This window comes from Lathyrus oleraceus, chromosome 1 (assembly GCF_024323335.1).
Source record: "Lathyrus oleraceus cultivar Zhongwan6 chromosome 1, CAAS_Psat_ZW6_1.0, whole genome shotgun sequence".
In the NCBI taxonomy this organism is placed as follows: domain Eukaryota; kingdom Viridiplantae; phylum Streptophyta; class Magnoliopsida; order Fabales; family Fabaceae; genus Lathyrus; species Lathyrus oleraceus.
This window is the reverse complement of record NC_066579.1, coordinates 436,020,654-436,047,284: the sequence shown is the minus strand read 5'-3', so window position 1 is coordinate 436,047,284 and position 26,631 is coordinate 436,020,654. Positions and strand designations below refer to the sequence as shown.

Sequence of the window (26,631 nt, the reverse complement as noted above, 5' to 3'; positions counted from 1 at the left end):
GAACATTATTATGATATGTAGCCAGAAAGCTGATTATGTTGAAGGTTCATTATTCTCAGTGTGAGTCCTTAAGCAAAATTACAGCATCCGTTAGCGAAAGAAAGGTTTCTCAATATTTAAAGTTTGGCCGCATCGATTTGCCATTTTCATAGTGGTTTGATTTTGATTTAACCATTTAAATTTTTATTTAAAAGGAGGAATTAGTTACTATGCACCGTCAAGTATAAAAAGATTTACACTGTCGATTCATCACCATTCATCACTATTATCTGTTTGTATTATTTTATAGCTTTTAAAAATAAAATTCAAACTTATTTCAACATCCAACATCTAGGATTAACTGTCAATGTATTTTCAATTAAATCCTTAAAAGTATATTGAATGTGGAACTGCAATAAAAACCTCAGTTCTCTGCAATAATATATATATATATATATATATATATATATATATATATATATATATATATATATATATATATATATATATAAAAGATTAATTAGTATGCATTGTCGGTATAAAAAGATTTACATTGTCAATTCATCACCATCACCCGTTTGTATTATTTTATAAATTTTTAAAATAAAAGTCAAACATATTTTAATATCCAACGTTTAGGATTAACTGACGGTGTAAAATCTTTTTACTCTGTCAGTGTATTTCAATTAAATTATATATATATATATATATATATATATATATATATATATATATATATATATATATATATATATATATATATATATATATATATATATATATATATATATATATATATATATATATATATATATATATATATATATATATATAAACAAGATACATTGGAATTTACCAAAATATTCATCCATCATTTTACGATACTATTTGCAGGTGCTTTTAGCGAATAATCACAAATTTGAAAGTCTTTAAGATTAATTCGAAAAGTCTTAGGATTCGTTTTGTACAATTTTTTTTTACAATAATATACATGTAGGATGTGACTACAAATGTGAGAGTGTAAAAGTAAACTTTAAAGACAATAAAGTTTAAACTAAAGTGCAAAAAAATTAGAATGAACAACATTAAAATAAATGCAATAAAAGACAAAATAAAAGGATGTTTTCACTAAGGAAACATAAAAAGTACTACTACGGCCGAATTTATATAAAAAAAATACATTTTTCAGGTTTATTAAGAATGGTAGTTAAGTGCATTCAATTTTTTTTATTTCAATTAAAAGATATAATACAATTACTAATATACCCTTAATTAAATTTTCATCCATAATATTATAAAGTAATTAATGCAGGGTTAATTTTGGGATAAAAACATTAAATGCAACTAGATTTGTTGACATTTGCTTATATTTAAGGCCATAATATTTTGAAATTTTTTGCTTATAAATAAGGCCGGAGGGAGTACAGCGAAAAAAAGATGTAAACTCATATATTACTCACAAACTGTTTCACTCTTTGGCTTGGGTACTTCAGTTCTATAGAGAAACTATATGAGATTTGCGACATTGATTACAACATATGAGAGTGCTATATATACTAAACTAAGAATAACTATCTTCGACAGTTTACACCTAAAGCATTGACATGTCTTCGAATGCATGCAACTTATCTTCCTACGTATTACCATGTCATCAAGGCTTTGAAACTGTTAAAACTATTATCCCACGTTCTCTAACTGCTATTAGTGACTAGTAACTATCTGCTCGTCGAAGGTAGTTAATGGTAGTACTAAGTCTCTTCTGTCTTTGGTTTCCTCAATTTTCTAAGTCTTTGGAGTCTGTCGAGAGTCCTCTCCTTGACATGGTGTACCCATGCCTGTTCCGGAGACTCCTTCAAACCAATTCTCAAGATCTGTTCTTGAGATTCTTCCAAACTACATCTCAAGATGTCAGCCGAGATGCCTCAGTTAACGTGTCATCACTGTGTTATCTCAAATTTTTGACACAAGCATCAATTGTAAGAAATGAGATAAGGATCATGCAATGTTAATGTTGGGAAAAACGAAATGGCCAGTTATGGCCATGAAGATCTCGACTAATTTGACTTGCCAAGAAGTGGCCCTAGTTTTATCGAAATTGTAAGTAGAAAGAGGTCAAGAAGTTTGTTGGTTTTTTGGGACATAGTGAAATTCAGAGTTCCCGAGACTTTACTCTACGTAGTCGAATGAGGTGTAAATGAATAAGATTAAACAATTATTGAAGGACACGTGGAAGCTTGTCGAAGACGAAAGTTTCATGAAGACGAAGACGTGTCATATTTTGCTTAGTCGACCGTAGTAGACAGTTAATTTACGATTAGTATATAAGTAGCATTCACTTTGGGTTTTAAGGGTTTGTAATTAATTGTACACAAATTCTACAAAGCTCAAAGTATTCGTGTGTGTAAGAAAAGAATCAATAAAGTACGTATGCATTCCACTTTTTATAAATTAAAGTCTTTATGTTCAAATCATTTTCTCAAATTAAATTACTTTGAGTCACTTTATTTGAAGTTCTTTACATTTCGACTTCAGTTTAAATTCCAGTCATTATTCTCAAACTTTGCATTTCGACATTGATGTCAAAATTGTTTAAAGCTTATGATTCACACAAATATGTCTTGGGATCTTTTCGAGTTTAATCCTTTAAGTAAATTGAAACTTGTTTTTGTTTAGTAAATTTCATAGAAAACACACTGTCGACCCCTGTCCATCAATGCTAACACTTAACATTTCACTAAATGCAACATCTATTTGACTTTTCCTACTAAGTAAAAAATCCCAGGTTAACAAATGTCCCCCCAAAAGGCCACTTTCGATCATATGATCAGATGGAAGAAATGTGGTGTTTTTAAAGCCCTTAAACACTATTTGCCTAGTCTGTACACGTCACTTCAACAAAAGGTCAAAGTCATTAATTATTATTCTGGTCATTATGACCATTTTACACCAAAATATAACATCACAGACGTGCATGCAAACTATCATGATCACCTCCTATTTCCTAGGAGCTTTAAATAAAAATGAAATCAAGAAAAAATCTCTTAATTCTATTTTCATCTTTCCCCGTGACCTTTATGGTGCCATCTGTCAGCTCAAACACACCACGTGGCTAAGGACACTAGGTGGGAAAAACTGAACCGTTTTTCCTTTGGGTATTTAACATGCTACCTCCAGATTTCTTCTCACTTCCATATTCTGAAACAGACAACGAAACCACCATGAGAATTTTCTTTCCTTTGCAGCCCCCCTTTTCTCTAGAAAGCTCTTTCAAAAGGAACTTCATTTACCATAATGACACTTCCAACTCAATCTAATCCACCTATCGCTACTGAGGTTGATGCACCACTGTATGCCAATGATCGAACGTATGTCCCTGAACCTCCCATAGAGGATGGAAGAAGAAAATAATGGTATCGTGCTTCCCTCATCCCTTACACTCTTACTAGCTTTGTGCATGCATTTTTGGGTCCACTACCCAGGCATATCAATAAAACTCACATGGTGAAGGACTTCTTTCCAACTTATCCTGATTACGAATCCTTGGTGTTCATTGACAAATCCTTCAATTTCAACTTCTTCAAAAACATAGTATTTCATTCTTCCCCTCCAACTAAGAACACTAAATACCTTAAATGGATGAATAGGGTTGAAGAGAAAAAGAAACATTTTTGGAGGGATTTGGGCATTTTTTTACCTAATCCAGCTGTTAAGAGTGGGTCCCTCTTACAATTCCCACATGCTCATTTCTGCTATGTGCTTCTGGGACACATCGACCAACATGTTCCATTTGCCTTGTGGGATGATAACCCTGACTCTCTTCGATATCAGTCTCGTAGTTGTTCTTCGACCAACTAGAGAAGACTTTGAGCCTTCAAGAAAAAAAAAGACAAAACTTGGGTTTAACTTCGTTAGAACCGCTTACAGCTCATTCATGGAGGACCATCGAGGTTCATGGAGTTGGGTGGCCAATGATCAGGAACACATTGCTTTCCTGACTTATTGGCTTTCCAGGTATGTCTTCTGCGCTTGATATATTTGGGTACCGAAAAGGTATGTCTTATTGGCCACCCAACTCCATGAAGTGAGGAAAATATGCTTGAGCAGGTTAATCCTTCTTTGCCTCTATGAATCATTGGGGTTGGCATGCGAAGATTTGAAGGAAATGGCGAACCCCGACAACCTTCAGATAGGTGTCCCTATATGGATTTTACAACTGTGGCTTAATGCCACCTTCAAACCCTCCGTTAAGACCAGAGTTCCTCCTAGCACATAAGTGGGAGTTGAAGGTATTAGGCTTGCAAATCTTACTCTGGACAATGAGAAAGTTGTCTCTTTGGAGGTCTTTGAGGATTATTTTCATATGTTTTATAGGTGCAAGACTTTCACCTCGACCATGGCACCATTTTCTAGTCAATAGTATGGTCCTAATTTTTTCAAGAAACCTTTTCCCAATCCATCCCCACAAGAGAAGAAAGACATACATGCTACTTTTGTTTCCTGATTTAGTCCCACTGTTCCATTGTCGAGACTTACCTCTACTAAGATAGGTATAAGGGAGGCTCCTTACCAACCAAACCTAGTGGCTAGGAACTTTGGTCTAATCCAACTGCTTCCTAAGTGCTTCATTCCTGAAGGCCAATACTTATTCTTTTCTACCAACAATGATGCCGAGAAATGGATTACAAGCTACCTTGAGTTTTGCAAAAAGAAAGAAGTTTTTCTACATCCCTTCGAATATTCACTCTCCTACCACTGTACCTAAGATTTTGAGGAATAGTGGGCACTCAATTACCAGAACGTGTCATACCACACCCTCATGGCACAACGTCTGATTGATGTTTTCTACCCCCTAAGAGATCAAGGTAACTTCTTTCGACTGGGTCTGAGAACATTTACTTTGTCTTACCTTGGATGTTTTTAGATTCTAACACATTCTTGCCTGGTCTTTTTGCAGTGGTTCTCACTAATCTAAATGCCTCGACTGTTGGTTCGTAAGACACCCGTACTACTATGAGTTCAAAGGTAAAAAGACTAAGCTTCCTTTCTTATTTTCTTCAGTGTTGACGTTTTGATCGAAGTTTCTCTTTCAGGCTAAAAAGGTAGAAAAGGCCTCTACTGCTACAGGGCCATCAATGACAAAAAATTTGGGCGATGACGTCATTCCTACGATGAAGAGGTTTTGGTTTGTGTCCTCTACTCTCCTATCTGTCTTGACTTGATTTAACCTTTTCTAATACTGTCAAACCACGTTAGTCTCCCCATAAAGAGAGTGAGTTTGACATCAGAGATGATGGTCCACAATCTCATCCTCCCATTTCTCCAACACAAACAACAAATACATGCATCCATATTGGTGAGGCTGCTGCTGCACAACTAGGGGCGGGCAAACCCCATGTTAAATCTTCTGCTGGGAAGAAAAATAGGGTAATGCACAAGGGTGTAACGGTCTTCGCAGACGATGGTACCAATGAGAGTAATGTGCCCCATTTACAAAAAATGGGTGGCACTACCTCACAACAATCGACTAATGGAACTGAGGATACATCTTTCATCCATTCTTCAAACACTGAACAAGTAACTTTGCCTCTTTATGATCTTATTTTTCTCTTTGAACCATCTCAATTCAAGAATTATTTTGGTAGTCGATCGATGCTAACCCTAAAGGCCCTCCGCCTCAGCTAAATGAATTAGGCAGTCATCCTGAGTATCCGAGCATCGAATACATAACAACTTCGTTGACACCATCTGAAAATTTTTATAGTGACACTAGGAATAATGAAGTGATGGACCAAGCAAGGAAAATTGGTGGTTGGTTCCTGGAGCCAATTGTGTAGACTGCTTAAAGTCCATTCACTAAGTCTCATGTTGAAGGGAAAGGTCAAGGCATAACTGCACCCACTCCACCATCCAACCAGGATAAGGCTCTGATGCTGAAAGCTCTTATGAGAACCATTCCTACACAAGGAACACTTGTGGTTCTTCATGTCGAAAAGACTCTCAACGTTGTTGTGCCAAACCACGTCCAAACATTTATAGGATCTCCTGGGAGAGACAACTTTCAAGAACACAATCATTCTTCCCCTACTCCAAGGTATCTGTCTCGATATCAAGATAGTTTTAAGGAGGTGTATGCTTCAACAATTGCTGGTAACCAAGATAATCCCGTCGAGGCTTTCAAAAGACTCGTTGATAGCCAAGAGGGTTTCTATGATTTATCTTCCAACTCACCTGGTGGTCATCTCGACTCCTCAAAACATTCTTGTAGTCTCTAGGTTCTTTATCAATAACCTCGCTTGAGAGATTAAGGCAAAAGCTATGAGATCTGCATAACCAAGTCTCTGAGGTGGCTTGATGATTTTCTTAACCTGTCTCTTTCCTGTAGGTATTCATTATCAATCTCCTCATCTTCATCAACAACTTATGCTTGTTCTTCAACTTCATATAGGTTATGCAATTCAGCATCAATATGCTCTACCTTAACATGAATCTCTTCCTGTTCCAGCTCCTCTACAAAGATAATCATATTTCGACCAACATCATCAGTTTTATTGAACACCATTTATGCTTCACTGAAAACTACATCACGACTTGTGATACACCTTATCTGACCTAGTCCTAGGCACCATAATCTATAGGCATTGACTCATTCATGATACCTAAGGAACATGCATATCAGAGCTTTAGGTTCGACTTTGTCTTGCCTAATGTGAGCATATGTTACACAACCAAATACTCTAAGTTTGTTGAGATTGGATGGATGTTATGACCGGACTTCTTCATGTGTCTTCATCCCTAAGGCAGTCAGGGGAAACCTATTTATCAGGTATGTTGCAGTCACAACAGCCTCGACCCAAAACACCTACTTCAATCTAGCACTAACCAACAACATCTACCCTTTTCCAGTATTGTTCGATTGAATCTCTCATCCATGAAATTTTGATGAGGAGTACATGCAGTAGTCTTGTGCCCTACAATACCAGACATACTACAGTAACTGTCAAAAGCTTCATTGTAGAACTCAAAGCCATTATCGGTTCTCAACCTCTTGACCTTCCTTCCAGTCTGATTTTCGAACAGAGTCTTATGGATGAATACCCAACTTTCTGGAATAATCAGAAACTATGGATTGAAAATAATTTGCACATGAGTGTGAAGGATTCCTTGCAGGCCCTAAATATCAACATGAGTGTAATCAAGGGATCCATGTGTTCTTTGTTTGCCTTTGTTAAAGTTGACTATGCAGGATTTACGAAACACACAAGGTTCACAAAATTATAGCTTTTCTACCTTGTCACCTCCTAGGAGATTCTGTTTCCCCAATTCAACAAGACCCATTCCACTGACATGGCTCAATCTCATGTGCCAGAGTTCTGTCTTCGACATAGGTTTCATGTAGGCAAAATCTGCTGATCCACTTACAACCTCAGTCTTGAGGGTATACAAGCCTTGTTTCTTCCTGCCTCTCAAGACTTCCTTCGAACCCTTCATGACTCTGAGGATGCAATGCCCTCCTTTGAAAACATGTCCCTTCTTGTTGAATTCACCAAGATAAATCAAATTTCTCTTTAGATCAGATACATACCTTACATCAGTCACTAGCTTTATTTACTCATCATGGAACTTGAATCTCATAGATCCAATTCCTGATATCTTTCAGGCTCTATTGTTTCCCAGCAAAACTGATCCACCATCTTGATCTCCTAATTCCTCAAACACATATTTGTTTGGAGTCATGTGCCAAATGCAACATGAATCCATGATCCATTCCTTGCAAGAATTGCTGCTCGAAATTACCAAAACATCAGACGATTTAAAATCATCTTGAACAATGATTGCATTCCCATTATCCTTACAACCATGATATTTTAGACGTTCAAGGCAAACGTTTCTTGTATGACCTTCCTTCTTACAGTGGTAACATCTAGTTCTAGGGGTATCACCATTATAAGACTTTTACTGACCTTTACCCTTCTTCTTCTCAAACCTTCCATCTTTCTTCAAGAATTTCCCTTTAACGGACAAACCTTTACCCACAAACGATAACTTATGCTTCTTTCCATCATTCAAATCCTTAGAGTACAAGGTTGATTGAACTTCTTCAAAGTTTAGGGAATCTCTTTCATACAAAGAGTTTCTTTAAAATGAGCATGAGACTTAGGTAAAAGAACACAACAATAACAACGCTTGATCTTCATCATCGATGCTAACCTCGACATTCTCCAGATCAAAATCAGCTTGTTGAACATATCCAACTGCTCCATCAAGACTCTATCTTCACTCATCTTAAATGAATGCAAACCTGCTTCAGGTACAGACGATTTACTAGGGATTTTGTCTTGTACAACCCTTCAAGTTTTCTTCACACACATGTTGTCGTCTTGTCCTTCTAGACCTTCCGAAGAACCTTATATTACTACAAAATAGACCTTTCATAACACCCATTTTACAACGATCTTCCTGTTAACTGTGGTAATAACTTTTTTTTGACGTTTTTTTTTGTATTTACTAAAAGATATTTCACAACGGTCATAGGTATCAACCGCGGTGAAAAGTGGCGCATGGTCATGCGTTCGAATCCTAGCACCTACAATTTTGTTTTTTATTTATTTTTAATCCATTATTCACCACGGTTGAAACCTCCAACTATGGTGAAAAGTGGCGTCTGGTCATGAGTTTGAATCCTAACACCTACAATTTAATTTTTATTTATTTACTAAAAGACATACAACAAATATGGTTTAAAGTAACCGTTGTGATAGGTTGAGACACACGACAATGGTTGTTTAAAGTACCCGTTATGATAGGTGGAACCTACAATTTTGTTTTTATTTATTTTTAAGCCTGCTTATTAAGTTTCTTCGCTGTTCTTAAATAAATCTTTATCGTTCATCTAGTAAGTATGAGCGCTGAAGACACTACCTTTAGTGATCTGAGTGAAACCTAAAACTTAGATGAACTTCCAACTTAGACGAACTTCATCTTCTACCTCCATACATGTTCTTCCATTTACGACACTTTATTTCTCCACTAAACCAAGCTCGAAAACATCATTTCTTCCATAAACAAAACTCGAAAATATCATTTCTTTCATTAACAAATTTTAGAACTCCATCACCTCTCATCTCCAACTTGAATGAGACAAGGAAAGCATGGATTCAAGTTAGCAATGTTAGTTGTCGTTGTTCTTGTTGTTGTTCTTGTTGTTGTTCTTTCTGTTGTTGTTGTTGTTGTTGTTACTGATGATGTTGTTGTTGTTGTTGTTGTTGTTGTTTTTGTTGTTCTTGTTGTTATTCTTGTTGTGGTTCTTAGCCGAAATAGAATGAATTAAATGTTTGGGTGACAGGGCCAAACAACTCTTGATTGACGAGGTGGACTGTCGTTAAGTCATCCTAAAAGGATAGACAAGGAGTCCAAGAAGAAGTATGATTGATCTCAAAAGATGAATGAATGGAGAATGATTGATTGATAAATAGGGTATCTCGCGAAGAAACTGGGTTCTCCTGCCTACGTATCCTTATAGTGCAATAAGGAAATCAGAGCTTTTGTAGTTCAGCCCACTAGGGCTGAAAACAAGAATGATTGGAGGCAAAAGAATGAGATTGAATGATCGAATTGAAATGATTAGAATGGAGAAGACTTGATAGTTGTTTGATAAGAATCACACTAAAGTCGATGGGTAAAGGTGGATACGATAAGCAACGAGCCAAACGTCTCGCACCCAAAGATATCCAGAATGAGCGTAGGAAAGCTCCAGTCTCATTCCTTCTTTACCACTTAAGGCTCATGGCATGTAACTCTCGTCTTAACTTTCAAGTGGAGAGAGGAGAACCTTTGTAGTTGTTTCTTGTGTTGATGAAGACCTTATCAATCGTTCGATCCGAATTGCACTAAAGTCTATGAATAGAGGTGAATACGATGAGCGATGAGTCATACGTCTCATACCCAAAGATACTCATAATGGGGGTAGGAATACTCCAGTCCCACTTCTTCTCCATTACTTAAGGCTCGTATCGTACAACTTGATTCATGATTGATACGTTGTTGATGTAGCCCTTGCTTTGTTGTATTGCTTTGTGAAGAGAGAGATGCTTGTCAATCGTATGATTAGAATTGTGCTAAACCTGTCTCTTTCCAGTAGGTATTCATTATCAATCTCCTCATCTTCATCAACAACTTATGCTTGTTCTTCAACTTCATATAAGTTATGCAATTCAGCATAAATATGCTCTACCTTAACAAGAATCTCTTCCTGTTCCAGCTCCTCTACAAAGATAATCATATTTCGACCAACATCATCAGTTTTATTGAACGCCATTTATGCTTCACTGAAAACTACATCACGACTTGTGATACACCTTATCTGACCTAGTCCTAGGCACCATAATCTATAGGCATTGACTCATTCATGATACCTAAGGAACATGCATATCATAGCTTTAGGTTTGACTTTGTCTTGCCTAATGTGAGCATATGTTACACAACCAAATACTCTAAGTTTGTTGAGATTGGATGGATGTTATGACCGGACTTCTTCATGTGTCTTCATCCCTAAGGCAGTCATGGGAAACTTATTTATCAGGTATGTTGCAGTCACAACAGCCTCGACCCAAAACACCTACTTCAATCTAGCACTAACCAACAACATCTAACCTTTTCCAGTATTGTTCGATTGAATCTCTCATCCATGAAATTTTGATGAGGAGTACACGCAGTAGTCTTGTGCCCTACAATACCAGACATACTACAGTAACTGTCAAAAGCTTCATTGTAGAACTCAAAGCCATTATCGGTTCTTAACCTCTTAACCTTCCTTCCAGTATGATTTTCGAACAGAGTCTTATGGATGAATACCCAACTTTCTGGAATAATCAGAAACTATGGATTGAAAATAATTTGCACCTGAGTGTGAAGGATTCCTTGCAGGCCCCTAAATATCAACATGAGTGTAATCAAGGGATCCATGTGTTCTTTGTTTGCCTTTGTTAAAGTTGACTATGCAGGATTTACGAAACACACAAGGTTCACAAAATTATAGCTTTTCTACCTTGTCACCTCCTAGGAGATTCTGTTTCCCCAATTCAACAAGACCCATTCCACTGACATGGCTCAATCTCATGTGCCAGAGTTCTGTCTTCGACACAGGTTTCATGTAGGCAAAATCTGCTGATCCACTTACAACCTCAGTCTTGAGGGTATACAAGCCTTGTTTCTTCCTGCCTCTCAAGACTTCCTTCGAACCCTTCATGACTCTGAGGATGCAATGCCCTCCTTTGAAAACATGTCCCTTCTTGTTGAATTCACCAAGATAAATCAAATTTCTCTTTAGATCAGATACATACCTTACATCAGTCACTAGCTTTATTTACTCATCATGGAACTTGAATCTCATAGATCCAATTCCTGATATCTTTCAGGCTCTATTGTTTCCCAGCAAAACTGATCCACCATCTTGATCTCCTAATTCCTCAAACACATATTTGTTTGGAGTCATGTGCCAAATGCAACATGAATCCATGATCCATTCCTTGCAAGAATTGCTGCTCGAAATTACCAAAACATCAGACGATTTAAAATCATCTTGAACAATGATTGCATTCCCATTATCCTTACAACCATGATATTTTAGACGTTCAAGGCAAACGTTTCTTGTATGACCTTCCTTCTTACAGTGGTAACATCTAGTTCTAGGGGTATCACCATTATAAGACTTTTACTGACCTTTACCCTTCTTCTTCTCAAACCTTCCATCTTTCTTCAAGAATTTCCCTTTAACGGACAAACCTTTACCCACAAACGATAACTTATGCTTCTTTCCATCATTCAAATCCTTAGAGTACAAGGTTGATTGAACTTCTTCAAAGTTTAGGGAATCTCTTTCATACAAAGAGTTTCTTTAAAATGAGCATGAGACTTAGGTAAAAGAACACAACAATAACAACGCTTGATCTTCATCATCGATGCTAACCTCGACATTCTCCAGATCAAGAATCAGCTTGTTGAACATATCCAACTGCTCCATCAAGACTCTATCTTCACTCATCTTGAATGAATGCAAACCTGCTTCAGGTACAAACGATTTACCAGGGATTTTGTCATGTACAACCCTTCAAGTTTTCTTCACACACATGTTGTCGTCTTGTCCTTCTAGACCTTCCGAAGAACCTTATATTACTACAAAATAGACCTTTCATAACACCCATTTTACAACGATCTTCCTGTTAACTGTGGTAATAACTTTTTTTTGACGTTTTTTTGTATTTACTAAAAGAAATTTCACAACGATCATAGGTATCAACCGCGGTGAAAAGTGGCGCATGGTCATGCGTTCGAATCCTAGCACCTACAATTTTGTTTTTTATTTATTTTTAATCCATTATTCACCACGGTTGAAACCTCCAACTATGGTGAAAAGTGGCGTCTGGTCATGAGTTTGAATCCTAACACCTACAATTTAATTTTTATTTATTTACTAAAAGACATACAACAAATGTTGTTTAAAGTAACCGTTGTGATAGGTTGAGACACACGACAATGGTTGTTTAAAGTACCCGTTATGATAGGTGGAACCTACCATTTTGTTTTTATTTATTTTTAAGTCTGCTTATTAAGTTTCTTCGCAGTTCTTAAATAAATCTTTATCGTTCATCTAGTAAGTATGAGCGCTGAAGACACTACCTTTAGTGATCTGAGTGAAACCTAAAACTTAGATGAACTTCCAACTTAGACGAACTTCATCTTCTACCTCCATACATGTTCTTCCATTTACGACACTTTATTTCTCCACTAAACCAAGCTCGAAAACATCATTTCTTCCATAAACAAAACTCGAAAATATCATTTCTTTCATTAACAAATTTTAGAACTCCATCACCTCTCATCTCCAACTTGAATGAGACAAGGAAAGCATGGATTCAAGTTAGCAATGTTAGTTGTCGTTGTTCTTGTTGTTGTTCTTTTTGTTGTTGTTGTTGTTACTGATGATGTTGTTGTTGTTGTTTTTGTTGTTCTTGTTGTTATTCTTGTTGTGGTTCTTATTGTTGTCACTTGCAAAGTTTAAGGTAGTATTAATTGCATTTTTGTCAAAATTACCCCTTGGGGATTATTAAAGAGTGAGAAAAAGTAAAATGAATGTAATAAATAATTAAGGGTATTATAGGTAAAAGAAGAATTATTGTTCGAAAAGTAACAATAATGATTAGTTTTCTTGGTATGTGTAAAAAGTTAAAAAATGACACTTAAAAAGGAACGGAGGGAGTAAAAGACATACAACAACGGTTGTTTAAAATAACCGTTGTGATAGGTTGGGACATACAATGACGGTTTTTTAAAGTAACTGTTGTCGTAGGTAGCGCGCTACTTGACTTATAATCACATTCCCACGACCGTGGTGGAAATCATCATACATACAATCACACCGTTGTGATATGTGTTTTCCGTAGTAGTGTTATCACCAAGGCTCAACATCCATCGTCGTCTTCTCCTTCTTTGTTAGGGAAACATCCATCTTTTTTGATCCTTTCAACGCTTCTAACAAACCCTATTGAACCAGTAGGGCTTGCATCTTCAAGCGCCACAAACCGAAATCATTCACACAAGTGAATTTCTCAATATCATACTTTGTTGACGGCATCTAGTCCACGCTCACCGCACCAGTTTGTTGTGACAAATGCCGCGCCAAGAATAAATAAAAACGCAAGAAACCCTTTTAGGTTTACGAAAGAGAGAGAAGAAGGAAGAAGAAGAACAATAATTGCTTAAAACCGTTTTTCTATTCACTTTTTCAATTAGGGAAAAGGTTACAAGTGAATAACAACAATCAACGTTTAACCCTCTCTCAAAAACCTGAGAGAGCAGTCTATTTATAGACTATAAACTAACTTAAACACTAAGCTAACTTAAGCAACAAGCTAACTTATACAATTGCATGTTAGAACATGCTTCGACTACAACATGCACATCTTCAACTCCTGCATGCTTGAACAAACTTCGACTACAACATACGCAACTCTGTCGAAAGATGAAACTATCCCTATAAGATTAGAGTTCCGTCCAAAATATCATATTCACTATATATTACAATCTCCGTAATATTATTCAAACACACAATTTTATTCAAATATCTCTCACTCTCACTCTTTTTAACATACATGATTCTATAAATTCATGGTATTTTCCACTTTTTCTTATCCACGCATGTGAGACTGCCTCAAAATGTGTTTCCTTTCTTTTTGCTTTCTTTGGTTAGTGACTCTATAAACATAGAGCATGGGTAAAATTTTCAATTATGAATTCCTACTGAGTTTTGAATGATTCTATCACTTCCATGATCTTTGTAGACCTAATTATAATTGATTAAGATTCATCTTCTTCACATTTGATTGAACTTGCACTCGCCTAGCTTTAGATTGGTTGAGAGAACATGGCCAACACTAAATTGTTTTGTTGTCTATTTCAGCTAACAAATTCTTTACTTTTATGTGTAACCACATATAATATGAAATTAAATAATGTTTTATGTTGCATTTATATTCAAATATTATTGGAAACATAGAAGAATAAAGGGATTTTTTTCAGGTAATATGCGATTTATAATTCAATATGTAGTTTTATTTCATGATTTTGTCTTTCAATGGATGAATAAGGTCTTGATTTTGATTAATGATGCACTTACATCAATCATATTAATCCGTGCCTCAGGTGAGTCTTCGCAACACCTCAATGCTAAAGCCAAAATAGACGACACATGAGCTAAAAATTCATGAATTTCTTTATCATGTTGAGAGACTAAATTGAAATCCACAACTTCCATGGTTGAACTGGCCATTGATTCACTAATCCAAGTTTTCAATGTTAATTCTTCTGCAAACATTTCATTTGTTGGCTTCTTTGCTGTGAAGATTTCCATTAGCATTATTCCATAGCTATATACATCTCCTTTAACCGAAATGACTCCCTTAGAACCATACTCTACATGTCAATATTAACAACTAGTTATTAAATATTTCTCAAATACAATGAAAATGATTTACAAATTGTTAGGAAGGAGAGTATTCGTTTTTGCAAAGTATCTATTTAGTTAGATATAAATTTGGCTACTAACTTTAAGCAGGTGTCTTTAAGGGTGTGTAAGGCGGACTACTGCATGAGTCTCAAATCTGATACGATTAAATTGTAGTTAAAAAAGGCCCTTATTTGCTTCGCACATTTAGACCCTAACTATCTTACACATTGCTTTTGAAAGCTTAGGGCGATTCTGAATATGAGTTCAAACTATTATAATCAACTTATGAGTTAGAAGAGAATAATTACCTGGTGCAACATAGCCAAGAGTGGCTAGAGTCCCTGTATGAGTTTTAGAATGTCCTTCATCCAAGAGTCTAGAAATGCCAAAATCACTCACATGTGCCACCATATTTTTATCAAGTAACACATTACTAGGCTTCAGATCACAATGAACCACTGGTATTGAAGAACCATGATGGAGATACTCCAATGCAGATGCAACATCTATCATTATATTCAACCTTTGCAAGAAATCCAAAAAATAGTTATCTGAGTATAACCATTTTTCCAAACTCCCATTTGACATAAACTCCATCACCAAAGATTTGAAATTGACATTTGAACAACTAGTAATAATCTCAACAAGATTTCGATGCCGAAGATTGCGCATTGCCTTGCATTCCGCATCAAAACTTCTTGATGCAACTTCCAATTTCAAGTCAAGTACTTTAACTGCTACCATCTTCCCACTAGAAAGCATTCCTTGATACACAGATCCAAAACCACCCTTTCCAAGCAAGTTACTCTCACTAAATCCATCAGTTGCTTGCACAAGTTCATTATAGGAGATCCTTTTTGAAACCCCTAAATTAGTTGATAAATCTCTTTCAACTGGATTTTCAACTTTTTTCCTTTTGAACATTTGAACTATTATGCATGCAATAGCCACAAGGCCTAACACAACAATTATGGATGATATGCATATGATTAATATCATCTTTTTCATTGACTTTTTCCTAATTTTTTCATCACATGGAGGTACTTGAAAGTGAGTACTACCACAAAGTGCTTCATTACTCATGAAAGATTGAGATGTAAACTTCTTGAAAGGTCCTCCATTCGGAATCTCTCCTTGCAATCTGTTGTATGAAACATTCATGTATTTAAGATAAGATAGTGACTCCAAAGATTTCGGGATCATACCGGTTATATGATTGTGAGACAAGTCCAAGAAGCTCAAACTTACCATTTCACCAAGTGATTTTGGAATAAGTCCTTCCAATTTGTTATTTGCTAAGGAGAGAGTTTCTAGAGTTGTCAAGAAACTTATGGTTGTTGGAATGTTGTTTGAAATTTGATTTTCTGACAAATCTAATAGCACAAGAGCTCTCAAATTCTTAATCTCAAATGGAAGATTTCCAATTAAAGCATTAGAGGATAAGTTTACCTCTAAAATATCTTTGAGATTCCAAAAGGAGGAAGGTATTGAAGAGGATAACCTGTTAGATCCAATGTGAAACTTTCTAAGAGAAGTCATATTTCCCAAACATGTTGGTAACACTCCAAAAAACTTGTTACTTGTTAAATTCAACTCACTCAAACTCCTAATTTCACAAAGCTCATCAATTATAGATCCTTCAAGTCCATTGTAGTCAAGGCCTAAAGATTGAAGTTTCTGTAACTCTTTAATTGTACTAGGGATTTGTCCAATTAAATCATTCTTACTCAGAGATAATCGAACCAAGTTGCTCATGTTTCCGATTTCTAGTGGAATGTTTCCTTTAATTCCACAAGAATTTGCCCAAAGGTGTTCTAAAGATAGGTTTCCAATGGACTTGGGAAGTTTTAATGGCAAAGTATTCTCTGAAATTTCAAGATGTTTCAAGTTTCTGCAACTTGTCAGCTAGGGGTGTGCAAAAATATGGTTAACCAAATTATATGTCTAAACTGAATTGCATTGAACCATAAAATAACTAAACCACTTGAATGGTTAATGAACTGAACCATTTAAATTAACCAATTATAATTCAGTTTAAAACCGGTTCATAATTAGTTTTCTTTTATAAACTGCTTTAGTTATAATTTTTTTAATAAAAAAAAGAAAAATTATTGAGAGTGAAAAAAAATAGAAATTAAAAATATTTATAATTATGAAAAATTAAAAATATTTTATTAAAAATTAAAATAAAATTATAAAAAAATATAGTTTTTTTAGAAAAAAATCTGAAAATAAAATATTTTGTATTCCATAAAATAAAAAATAATTTTTTTCTGAAAATAATTTTTTTTATTCATTAAAAAAATATAATTTAATTTGAAATATTTTTTTTTTCAAAAAAATAAAAAATTATTGTTTTCCAAAATAAAAAAATTCTGAAAAAATATTTTTTTTTGAAAAATAAAAATTTCAGAATAAAATTATTTTTATAGTGAAATTTTTTCCCAAATTTTATGAAATACAAAAATAAAATAATTTTTATTTATTTTTCCCAAAATAAAATTCGAAAAAAATTTATTCTGAATTTTTTTCCCCGAAAAATTAAAATTAAAATATTTTTTTTCCATGAAATTTTCGAAATATCTATTCAGATTTTTTTTCAAAAAAATAAAAATTTTAAATAATTTTTATAAATAAAAGTTTTTTTAAAAAAATAAATATTTTCATTTTTTTTTAAATTAATTATTTTTTATGAAATTAAAAAAATTGATTTTAAAACAGTTCAAATTATAAAATTGGTTTATAATTGCAAACTGATTATAAACTAGTTTATAAATACAAACCGGTTATAAAGTAATTTTAAACTGAATTGAAACCATTTTAACAATTAACTGCATTTTTTGTAAAATGGTTATTATAAACTGAACTGAACTATAAATGTGGTTTGGTTCAGTTCAGTTCATGAACCACGAACACCCCTATTGTCAGCGAAGTTAAGAAGTTGAATTCAAGAGACTCGTCTATTGTCAAATTATTGCCACCTATGACGAGTGATTCAAGGTCTCTTAAATTTCCAAATGAGTTGGGTATAACTCCGCTAAATTCATTCGAACTCAAGTCAATTATGACGAGATTTGAGGCATTGGATATGCTATTTGGAATATTTCCAACAAACCTATTTCCATACATGTGTAGTTGTTGTAGGTTTGGAAGGCCTAATCCCATATTTGATGGAAGCATACCCGAGAGAGAATTTAGTTCAAGATGAAGATTTTCCAATCTTGAAATGTTGAAGACATTTGAAGGAACATATCCACTCAAACTGTTATTTCCCAATTGAAGAAACTGAAGTTGATTGAGATTGCCAATCTCCATAGGTATCAAACCTAAAATCACATATCATGAGATGAAGCATGAGAGTAAAATGATGCATGAAATGCTTAACCAAAAAATGAAGATAGAAATTTGAGGATTTACCTGAAAAAAAGTTATCCTGTAATGTTAATATTTGCAACAATGTGCAATTGCCAATCGATCGTGGAATGGTTCCTTCCAAACGATTACCGAATAGAGTAAATTTTTCAAGTTGAGGAAGTTGAAGACACATCTCGCCCGGAAGAGTTCCATTTAAATGGTTTCCATCAAGGTTGATCTCTATCAAAGAAGAGATGTTGAAGAGGGAGACTGGAATTTCACCTGTATATGTAATATAAAATATGAAAGTATTATTCAATAAACACTTAATAAATAAACACTTATTGTGTTAGAAAAATTATCTTACCTTCCAAGTTGGTGCTAGTAAGATACAAAGATTGAAGGTTTGTCAAGTTTCCAATGTCAGCTGGCATAGGTCCTTTGTCAAAATTATTGAAAGATAGCTCCAAATCTACCAATTCTTTGCAATATCGCCATACATTCGGCATCTTACCAGAAAAATCATTAACATAAAGATAGAGTAATCTAAGATTTGGAAGTCCTTGACAAACATTTGATGGAAGAATTCCAGAGAGATTATTGAAACCAAGATCCAATATTTGCAAAGATGAGTTGTTCAACATTAATATGTTGCCGGTGAGGAGATTATATTGAAGGTTCAATGTTATCAGCTGTGGAAGATCACCAATTCCTTTTGGAATTTCTCCTTTAGTTCAATATAGACAAAATAAACATATTTAGGACGACTCTTTAAACATAATACGAATCACAACGACCGTAATGATTGTTTCAATTGCAGACGCAACTGTAATTTAAAATCATGGGGGTGAACATATCATACCTGATAAAGAATTATTTGATAGACGGATTTCTTGAAGCGAAGACATGTTGAAAATTGTTGATGGTATGATTCCAGAGAGTTTGTTATTTCTAACATCCAAAATTCTCAACCTTTCAAGTTTACCAATAACATGTGGAATAGTTCCTTCAATGAAATTTGATTTCCAGTTTAGATACTCCAACATTGAGAAATTGGATATAGATTGAGGAATAACTCCAACAATATTATTATATCCAAGATCCAAATATTGAAGTTTTGATAAGTCCCCTATCCTTAAAGGAATGTCTCCAACAAAATCATTGTAACTCAAATCCAACCACTTCAATCTCTTCAAATGAAGTAACTCTCGTGGTAACTCACCATGGAAACCATTGCCTTGTAGATCAAGAACAAGAAGGAAAGAGAGATTTCCCAACTGAGGAGAAATGGTACCTTGAAGGGCCATGTTACTAAGATTCAATGCATTTACTCTTCCATGATGTTCATCACAAGTAACACCAACCCAATTGCATGAAGAGAAAGTAGAAGAATTAGAGGAAATTGACCAATTACTAAGAACATGATAAGGGTCCAAAGTAATAGATGATTTGAATGAAAGAAGTGCAAATTCATCGGTGGTGATGTTTTTTTTAGTACTCATAACTAAGCAAGTGAAGAAGTAAAAATAGAGTGAGAAAGAGAGAATATAGAGCCAGTTAGAGTATAGTTTGGCCATTGTTGAATATAATATATTTATGAGTCGAAGCAGTGATGAGGATATATAATATTATAATATACAGATTTAAGTTTTTTCTTCACAAATGAAAATAGATTTTAAGAAATTTAATTTACCATGTGAAGAGTCAAGAGAATTAGACTTTTTGTAGCTGTGAGCAATGATTCTCTGCCATCATGTTTGACTCATTGACTTATTTATTTTGAATTAAGATTTTAAAAATAACGACTAGATGATGGATATATACAAAAAAAAGAGGGAAGAAACCTAAAGTCCAAGTGTACACATTTAAACCTAAACCATGTAAGAAGAAGATTCCAATTTGGATTTTGAAATCTTTCTCACATTCACATTTGTAACTTGAGCTTTTGTTAGCACATTCACAGCATATTGATGCCTTAGAAATGTTATTTGAGTGTACGTATTCCTGTCTTCGTGTCATATCAGACAAACATAAGCATGTGACAACTTTTAACGTTTTCAAATAACAACATCAATTTACTTACGCTATCTTTACTTTATCGTTTCCTTTGATTCATACTGGTGTGAACACTTGACTTGGTTTTATTCTGCAGGAAGCTGGCCCCATTCTTATTCCAAAAAACATAACACAGTTGGCTTGTTTTCATTTCATAATTCTATATTTTTAAATATGAGAATGTATGGGAAATTAATTCTCAAAAATAAACTAGTAAATATAAATTTTTTAAATCTATAAGGATAAAAAACAAATATATAAACAAACAAAAACATTGCAGAACATCAGTATTTTAATCATCATATGTGGAGGAAGTTCAAGTTACAAATCCAACAAATCTCCTCCTCACAATTATTTGGAAGAAATTGCCATACCGGCAATATCACGATAAACTTTAAATTTTCCTCTTGATAATGTTTTAGTCATCACATTAAAACTATTATCATTCATGTGAAATTTAGCTAATTCTGACAACTTAACATCCAAAACATCATGTATTTAATAATATCTCACATTAATGTGTTTGAACTTTTGAAAAGTCGGATTCTTACCAATATAAATAGTATTTTCACTATCAACAAATAACACATATTTGTCTTGAACAAACCCAAACTCCTACAAAAATATCTTCAACCATAGTAACTTTTTGCATGCTTTAGTAATGGCAATGAACTATGCATTTGTAGTAGAAAATGCTACACACTTTTGCAATCTTGACTACCAAGTCACAACTTCCCCTTCAAATTTAATCATGTAGCGCAAAGTGGAATTTTTAGAATTAATGTCTCTAGACATACCAGAGTCAGAGTACCCCTCTAGAGCAGTCTTATCTCCTTCAAAACAAAGCCTCACACAAGTAGTATCACGAAGTTACCTTAAAATCCATTTTGCAACATTCCATGCTCTCTACCTGAATTTGACAAATATCTATTGATTGTACCAACAACATGAGTTATATTTGATCTTTTACACACCATTGCACACATCAAACTACCCACGATAGACGCGTAAGGAACACTTTTTATATAAAACATTTCATCATCACTTGAAGGACTTTGATTAGAACTAAACTTCAAATGAGTAGCAAGAGGAGTGCTTACCGCCTTAGAACTTTCCGTTTGGAATCTTTACAACATTCTTTCAATAAGATGTTCCTGTGACATCCAATGTTTCTTCTCCTTTCAGTCACGCATGATTCTAATGTCAATAATCTGTTTAGCTGCTCTCATGTCTTTCATGATTCTAATGTCAATAATCAATTTAGCTATGTTATGAGTTTCTTCTTTTTTTGATTCAAAGCATTCTCTCACTAGATTCGAATCACTCATTTTCTCTTTGACTCGAATCAAAGTGTTATTTTTACACTTTTTTGTGTCTTATCTATAACACATAAAATCAACTTTTAGAGTGTTCATCATTCACATAAAATCTATCTCAAAAAAACCTTGAATATTTTTTAAATGTTAATCTCTTGAATGGGAAATGCTATTTATTTGAGATTTTTTAGAAAAGAATTATTTCAACCTCAACTAAATTACGACTGATAAGTCTTGCTCAATTCTTGGAAAGAAAGAGAGTGAGTGAGTTTTAATTGTAACGCAATTCATTAGGTGTTATAGTCTTCTTTTGAAGATTATTTAATTATTTTGACTTAGGTGGCAATTGGATTCCGAGGATGACCATCTGACATGTCTATGTTGACTTAGTACAATCAACATGTAGCATTGCATCTATGCCAATGAGAGGTATATGTAGTTATATAATTATATTTTATGCATTATGTGTTAATTAAAATAACTAGTATCTTATGATTTAATTTTTCAAGATCAGTCATATTAAAGGTTCCATCCATGGGATGAAGTTGAAGAAATTCTTTGTTATGGAGATACTTGAGGGGGTTTCTATTATTTTCGTTGATGGGTTGTTAGCACACCATGCTAGGCAGTCCACTGTTATATTCTCTTACAGAAAGATGGAAAAACAAGATTTCTTCCTTCCATCTTTCATTCAAAGAGATTACAGTCACATTAGGTGATGTGTTGTGCATGTTCCATGTTACACGAGCCTTGCCTACAAGAGAAAAATATACGGTGTTGGTGACACATGGTAGATATGATATGTTATATCTGGTTGGATGTACCATTTATGTTAATAAGCCCTATCATTACAATCATTACATTGATGTGAAGTATATTTTCGTGTTCCTCGAGCTTGGGTATCACTTTTTAGGAGAGGCCAATGCCTTTATACGAGGCAACTTTATGTGTATGAGTTTGATAGAAGTATAAGTATTTTATAATTTTATTGTTAAATATTTATGTAAATTAATATGGTATTAAATATTATGTCATGCTACAAGCATTTCCCGCCATATAATGCAGTATCCATATGCAACCTTATAAACACCTACTCACTTCACTCTTTTATGATATGCAACCTTATAAACACCTACTCACTTCACTCTTTTATTCTCTCTTGCAATGTGATGTTTGCATTTTCTTGACACGAAACCATACAATATTGCGTAAAAATGAGTAATATGTTGATTCTTAATGTTCATGATGATTTTTTCTAAATGATTTCTTGATTGAACCTAGTTGAAGTATCAACATGACTTTGACCGCATTCCAATTTTTACACAAATCTCATTTGCTATTCAGGAACATGTTTTTAAGGTTCTAATGAGAAAACTTAACTCTTAAATTTAAATATATTAGTATAACACTAAATTAAAAACAATAACTTCCATTTCATAATGCACATATTAAATAGTTACATGTTTGCTATTATGTTTTCTTAATGCACGACTTGGTTGTGTTCATATAAAAAAATATTATCATTCGCGAGGAGTTCGCGCGTTCTTGGAAAACTATTGAATAAAGTCACCACCAAATTTTATTTGTTCAAAAATAGGAAAGAGAAAATATAGATAAAACCTTCGAAAGAAAAAGAAGATGGTCGTCGCAACCAAACTCTAGTTCAAGAGTCGTTACGCAAGGGGAAGATATTAGCACCCCTCACGTTCGTTGTACTCAACAAGTACCATTAAGTTAAATTTGCGATTGAATGTTAGCTTATGTTATTGTTTTCTTTTACTTATCATGTGTTTATGAAAGAAAGAAAGAAAAAACTTTTTTAGGTTTTTTTGTTAACGTGCCTGACAAGATTTCAAAATCCCGCTTCTATGTATCCCTAGGTGCGATAGAGAACTCAAGACTACGTAGTTCTGCGTAAAAAGTTATGTATTGATTGGTTGATTTTATCGAACGAATGTTTAAATCGCGCTCTATCAGTTAAACGTTGCTTGTGCTTGCAATGGGAGGCTTAAAACGTTTGTTTGTATTGCGATAGAACAGACTAAACAATGTTCTTTTTAAAAAGGTTTTCGATCGCACAGAGGCAAGAAAAATGGATTTGATGTGTTGAATTATTTTTAGGAGAATGATGAATGCTCGGTAGGACCAAGACGTATGCCTCAGGGCCGATTATTCGAGGTTTTCATATAAAGGAGACACCAATGTTCTTTTTTCATTCAAAGTGTTTATGACATTTGTTTGATGGATAACAAACGTGTGGTAGGACCAAAACGTGTGTCTCTGGACCGATTGCTCAAGGTTTTCATAGAACCCTATACTATAATGTTCCTTTTTTAATCCAAGTTTGAATTAAGTGTTTTGGGATAAAAGAAAGAATAAATTGTTATTCAAAGACGTGTGTCCCGAAGCCAATGATTCGAGGTTTTCATGTAACGCGAGACTCTAATGTTCCTCTTCATTCGATTTTATTATGAAAAGATTTTTTAATGTAACATTTAATTAGGAAAGTGGTTTATAACGTGGTCAGATAATTTGAAAACCAACTTGATGTTGATCAAGTATTTAATTTGATTTTGAAAGGTTGATTTTATGTGGTCAAATTATTTAATTAAAAATCAATTAACCCTAATTAATCCATTAAAATGAAATTACTTAATTAATCAAGTTAATTAAAAATCAATTAACCAAATTAATCAATTAATCAAGCTAATTAAAAATCAATTAACAAAGTTAATCAATTAAAATAGATATGACCAATGAATCAAGTTAATTAAAAATCAATTAACAAAATTAATCAATTAAAATATATTTAATCAATTAGTCAATTAATTAAAAATCAATTTAAAAGGTTAATAAATTAAGATACATTTAAGGCTTAAATAGTTTTTTGGTCCTATAAGTTGGCGTTTTTATTTATTTTTGTTCCTGTATCTTTTTTTTCTAAAAATAATCCATGAATCCTAAAATTCTTTTGGTGTTAGTCCCTAAAGTTAAAATCCATAAGAAACCTCTGGATTTTAATTTTATGAACTAAAAGCAAATAAAATTCAACATATAAGAACTTTATCCATAAAAAAAAGACATAGTGACAAAAACAAAAATATGTCAACTTAAAGGGGAAAAAAAACTATTTAAGTTTGTATTTAATCAATTAATCAAATTAATTAAAAAAAATTAAATAATAAAAAAAAAAGAAAATAGAAAGTAATAAAATAAAATAAAAAGAAAATGAAAAAAAAATGGTAGGGCCACATGGGCCATGCTTCATCTTCCACTTTTGTTAAGCATGAATAGTAGTGTAGGAAGTAAGAATGCATTAACAATATGAACAATTTGGAAAATACACACTACTAATCTATTTGATCCAGATGCAATTGTCTCAATTTTTCACGAAATCGCCTAAATGAATAATAAAAATTCATCTAATCGATCTCACGAACATAATTTCATGCTCAAAAATCAACAACTAAAATTTTCGAAAATTAGTCGTTTATAGTGAGATGCACAAGAATATCAATTTTCTAAAAATTCATTTTCCGAGCTATTTTGCACAAATGATTAATGGATTACATACTAAGTGCAACAACAAGTTTATGTCAAGAAGTCTAGTAAAAAACAAGAATCAAAGTTTATCCACGTGAAAATCCTCAAGAATGCAAAGAAAACCGATGAGTTTGTAAATCCCGACCACCCTCCGACGAAGCTCCAAGCAGGTATCGATCAATGTGATATGAATCACTCTTCAACCCTCTCTTTCTCCTCTTTCAAATTATTCAATTATTTTCTATTTTTGAGGAAAATTCAAGTAGTGAATATGCTATCCTTTTTACTCATTTCTCCTTCTCCTTTTTTTGTGTGGTGATATGATGTTATTTAAATAGGCTAGCATGAATGTGAATGAATTCAAATTTGTGTGAAATGTGAGGGTGAATTTTTGAGAAAGTTAGAATATGAAAAATGAAAATGATGAATGGTTAGGATTGTACCGATTAGTGATCCATGTGAAAAATAAATGTTTAATCAAGGGTTAAGATTGCATCTAAGTGTGTTTGTTGAAGTTAATTTTATTGAAATGAGATTGTAATTCAGTTATGAGAGAGAAACATCCATAGTGATCCAAGTGAAAATAATGGTAACAATTGTGAGTTAGTGATTAACTTCAGTCCATTGGTCAAGAAAGTTAGCACAAAATAATAAGCAAATTAGGATTTTCATAATTAAATGCATTGCCAAAAAACACACAAGGATATGTTTAAGATAAAAAATAAATTTAAAAGAATCAAATTCAAAACAATTGAAATATTTTTTTTGATAAAGAAAATAAAAATTAAATGATTATTTATTTGTCTCTATTTTTTTTGTTGATATTTTGATAAAAAAAACAAAAACAAAAGGAACTAAATTGAATAAAAATCAGGCGTGAAAATGCGTGAAAAAAATAAAATAAATGCATTAAAATAATCTATGAGAAATATACTTCTGTAAAATAGACAGATAGAAATCAAATTTTATGGTGAAAAACGCTCGGTTGAAAAGGCTTAGACTGATCAAATTGCGAACGTAAATGGGATCGAAAAAGTTTAACGAGCAAGTCCGGCTAAACTACGTGAATTGTAGATCAATAAAACAAACAAATGCAAGCCCGATCTAGAAATTTTTTGCTCGCTAATTTTACATGCAATTAAAAATCGATTCAACCGATTTGTGTGTAAAACTTAAATTTTATTCTACGCAAAACAAAATAAGATTGAATGCATGAAAGTTTAAAATTTTCGGACAAAATTAGGGTATGACAGCTGCCCCTATTTAATTACCTTGAACCTGAAGGTATGAATGACAACGATCTTCATACGTTCGTGGTTGAAGATAATTAAATACGAAAAACCCAATTTTTTTCCTTTGGTGCAATGAGATGGCACGTTATGT

At 33.5% G+C, this 26,631-nt stretch overlaps 1 protein-coding gene across 1 annotated transcript; it reads right to left on the bottom strand.

Annotated features, from left to right (window-relative positions):
• Positions 1-14,571: 14,571 nt before the first annotated feature.
• LOC127080706 (probable LRR receptor-like serine/threonine-protein kinase At3g47570) lies at positions 14,572-20,081 on the bottom strand. The gene is made up of 6 exons (XM_051021011.1): positions 19,197-20,081; positions 18,702-19,061; positions 18,398-18,616; positions 17,897-18,306; positions 15,289-16,885; positions 14,572-14,946 (listed from the first exon to the last, which is right to left on the bottom strand). The coding sequence occupies exons 1-6, from the start codon at positions 19,909-19,911 to the stop codon at positions 14,606-14,608; spliced, it is 3,642 nt and encodes a 1,213-aa protein (XP_050876968.1). The 5' UTR covers positions 19,912-20,081; the 3' UTR covers positions 14,572-14,605.
• Positions 20,082-26,631: the final 6,550 nt, after the last annotated feature.

What these genes read in the sequence shown, in the direction of transcription:
- LOC127080706 (XM_051021011.1), bottom strand. Translation starts at nt 19,911, where the DNA reads ATGGCCAAACTATACTCTAACTGGCTCTATATTCTCTCTTTCTCACTC. An exon ending in ATCAAATAATTCTTTATCAG is followed by an intron (nt 19,062 to 19,196) that starts GTATGATATGTT and finishes ATTGAACTAAAG; the next exon opens with GAGAAATTCCAAAAGGAATT. An exon ending in ACAGGATAACTTTTTTTCAG is followed by an intron (nt 18,307 to 18,397) that starts GTAAATCCTCAA and finishes ATGTGATTTTAG; the next exon opens with GTTTGATACCTATGGAGATT.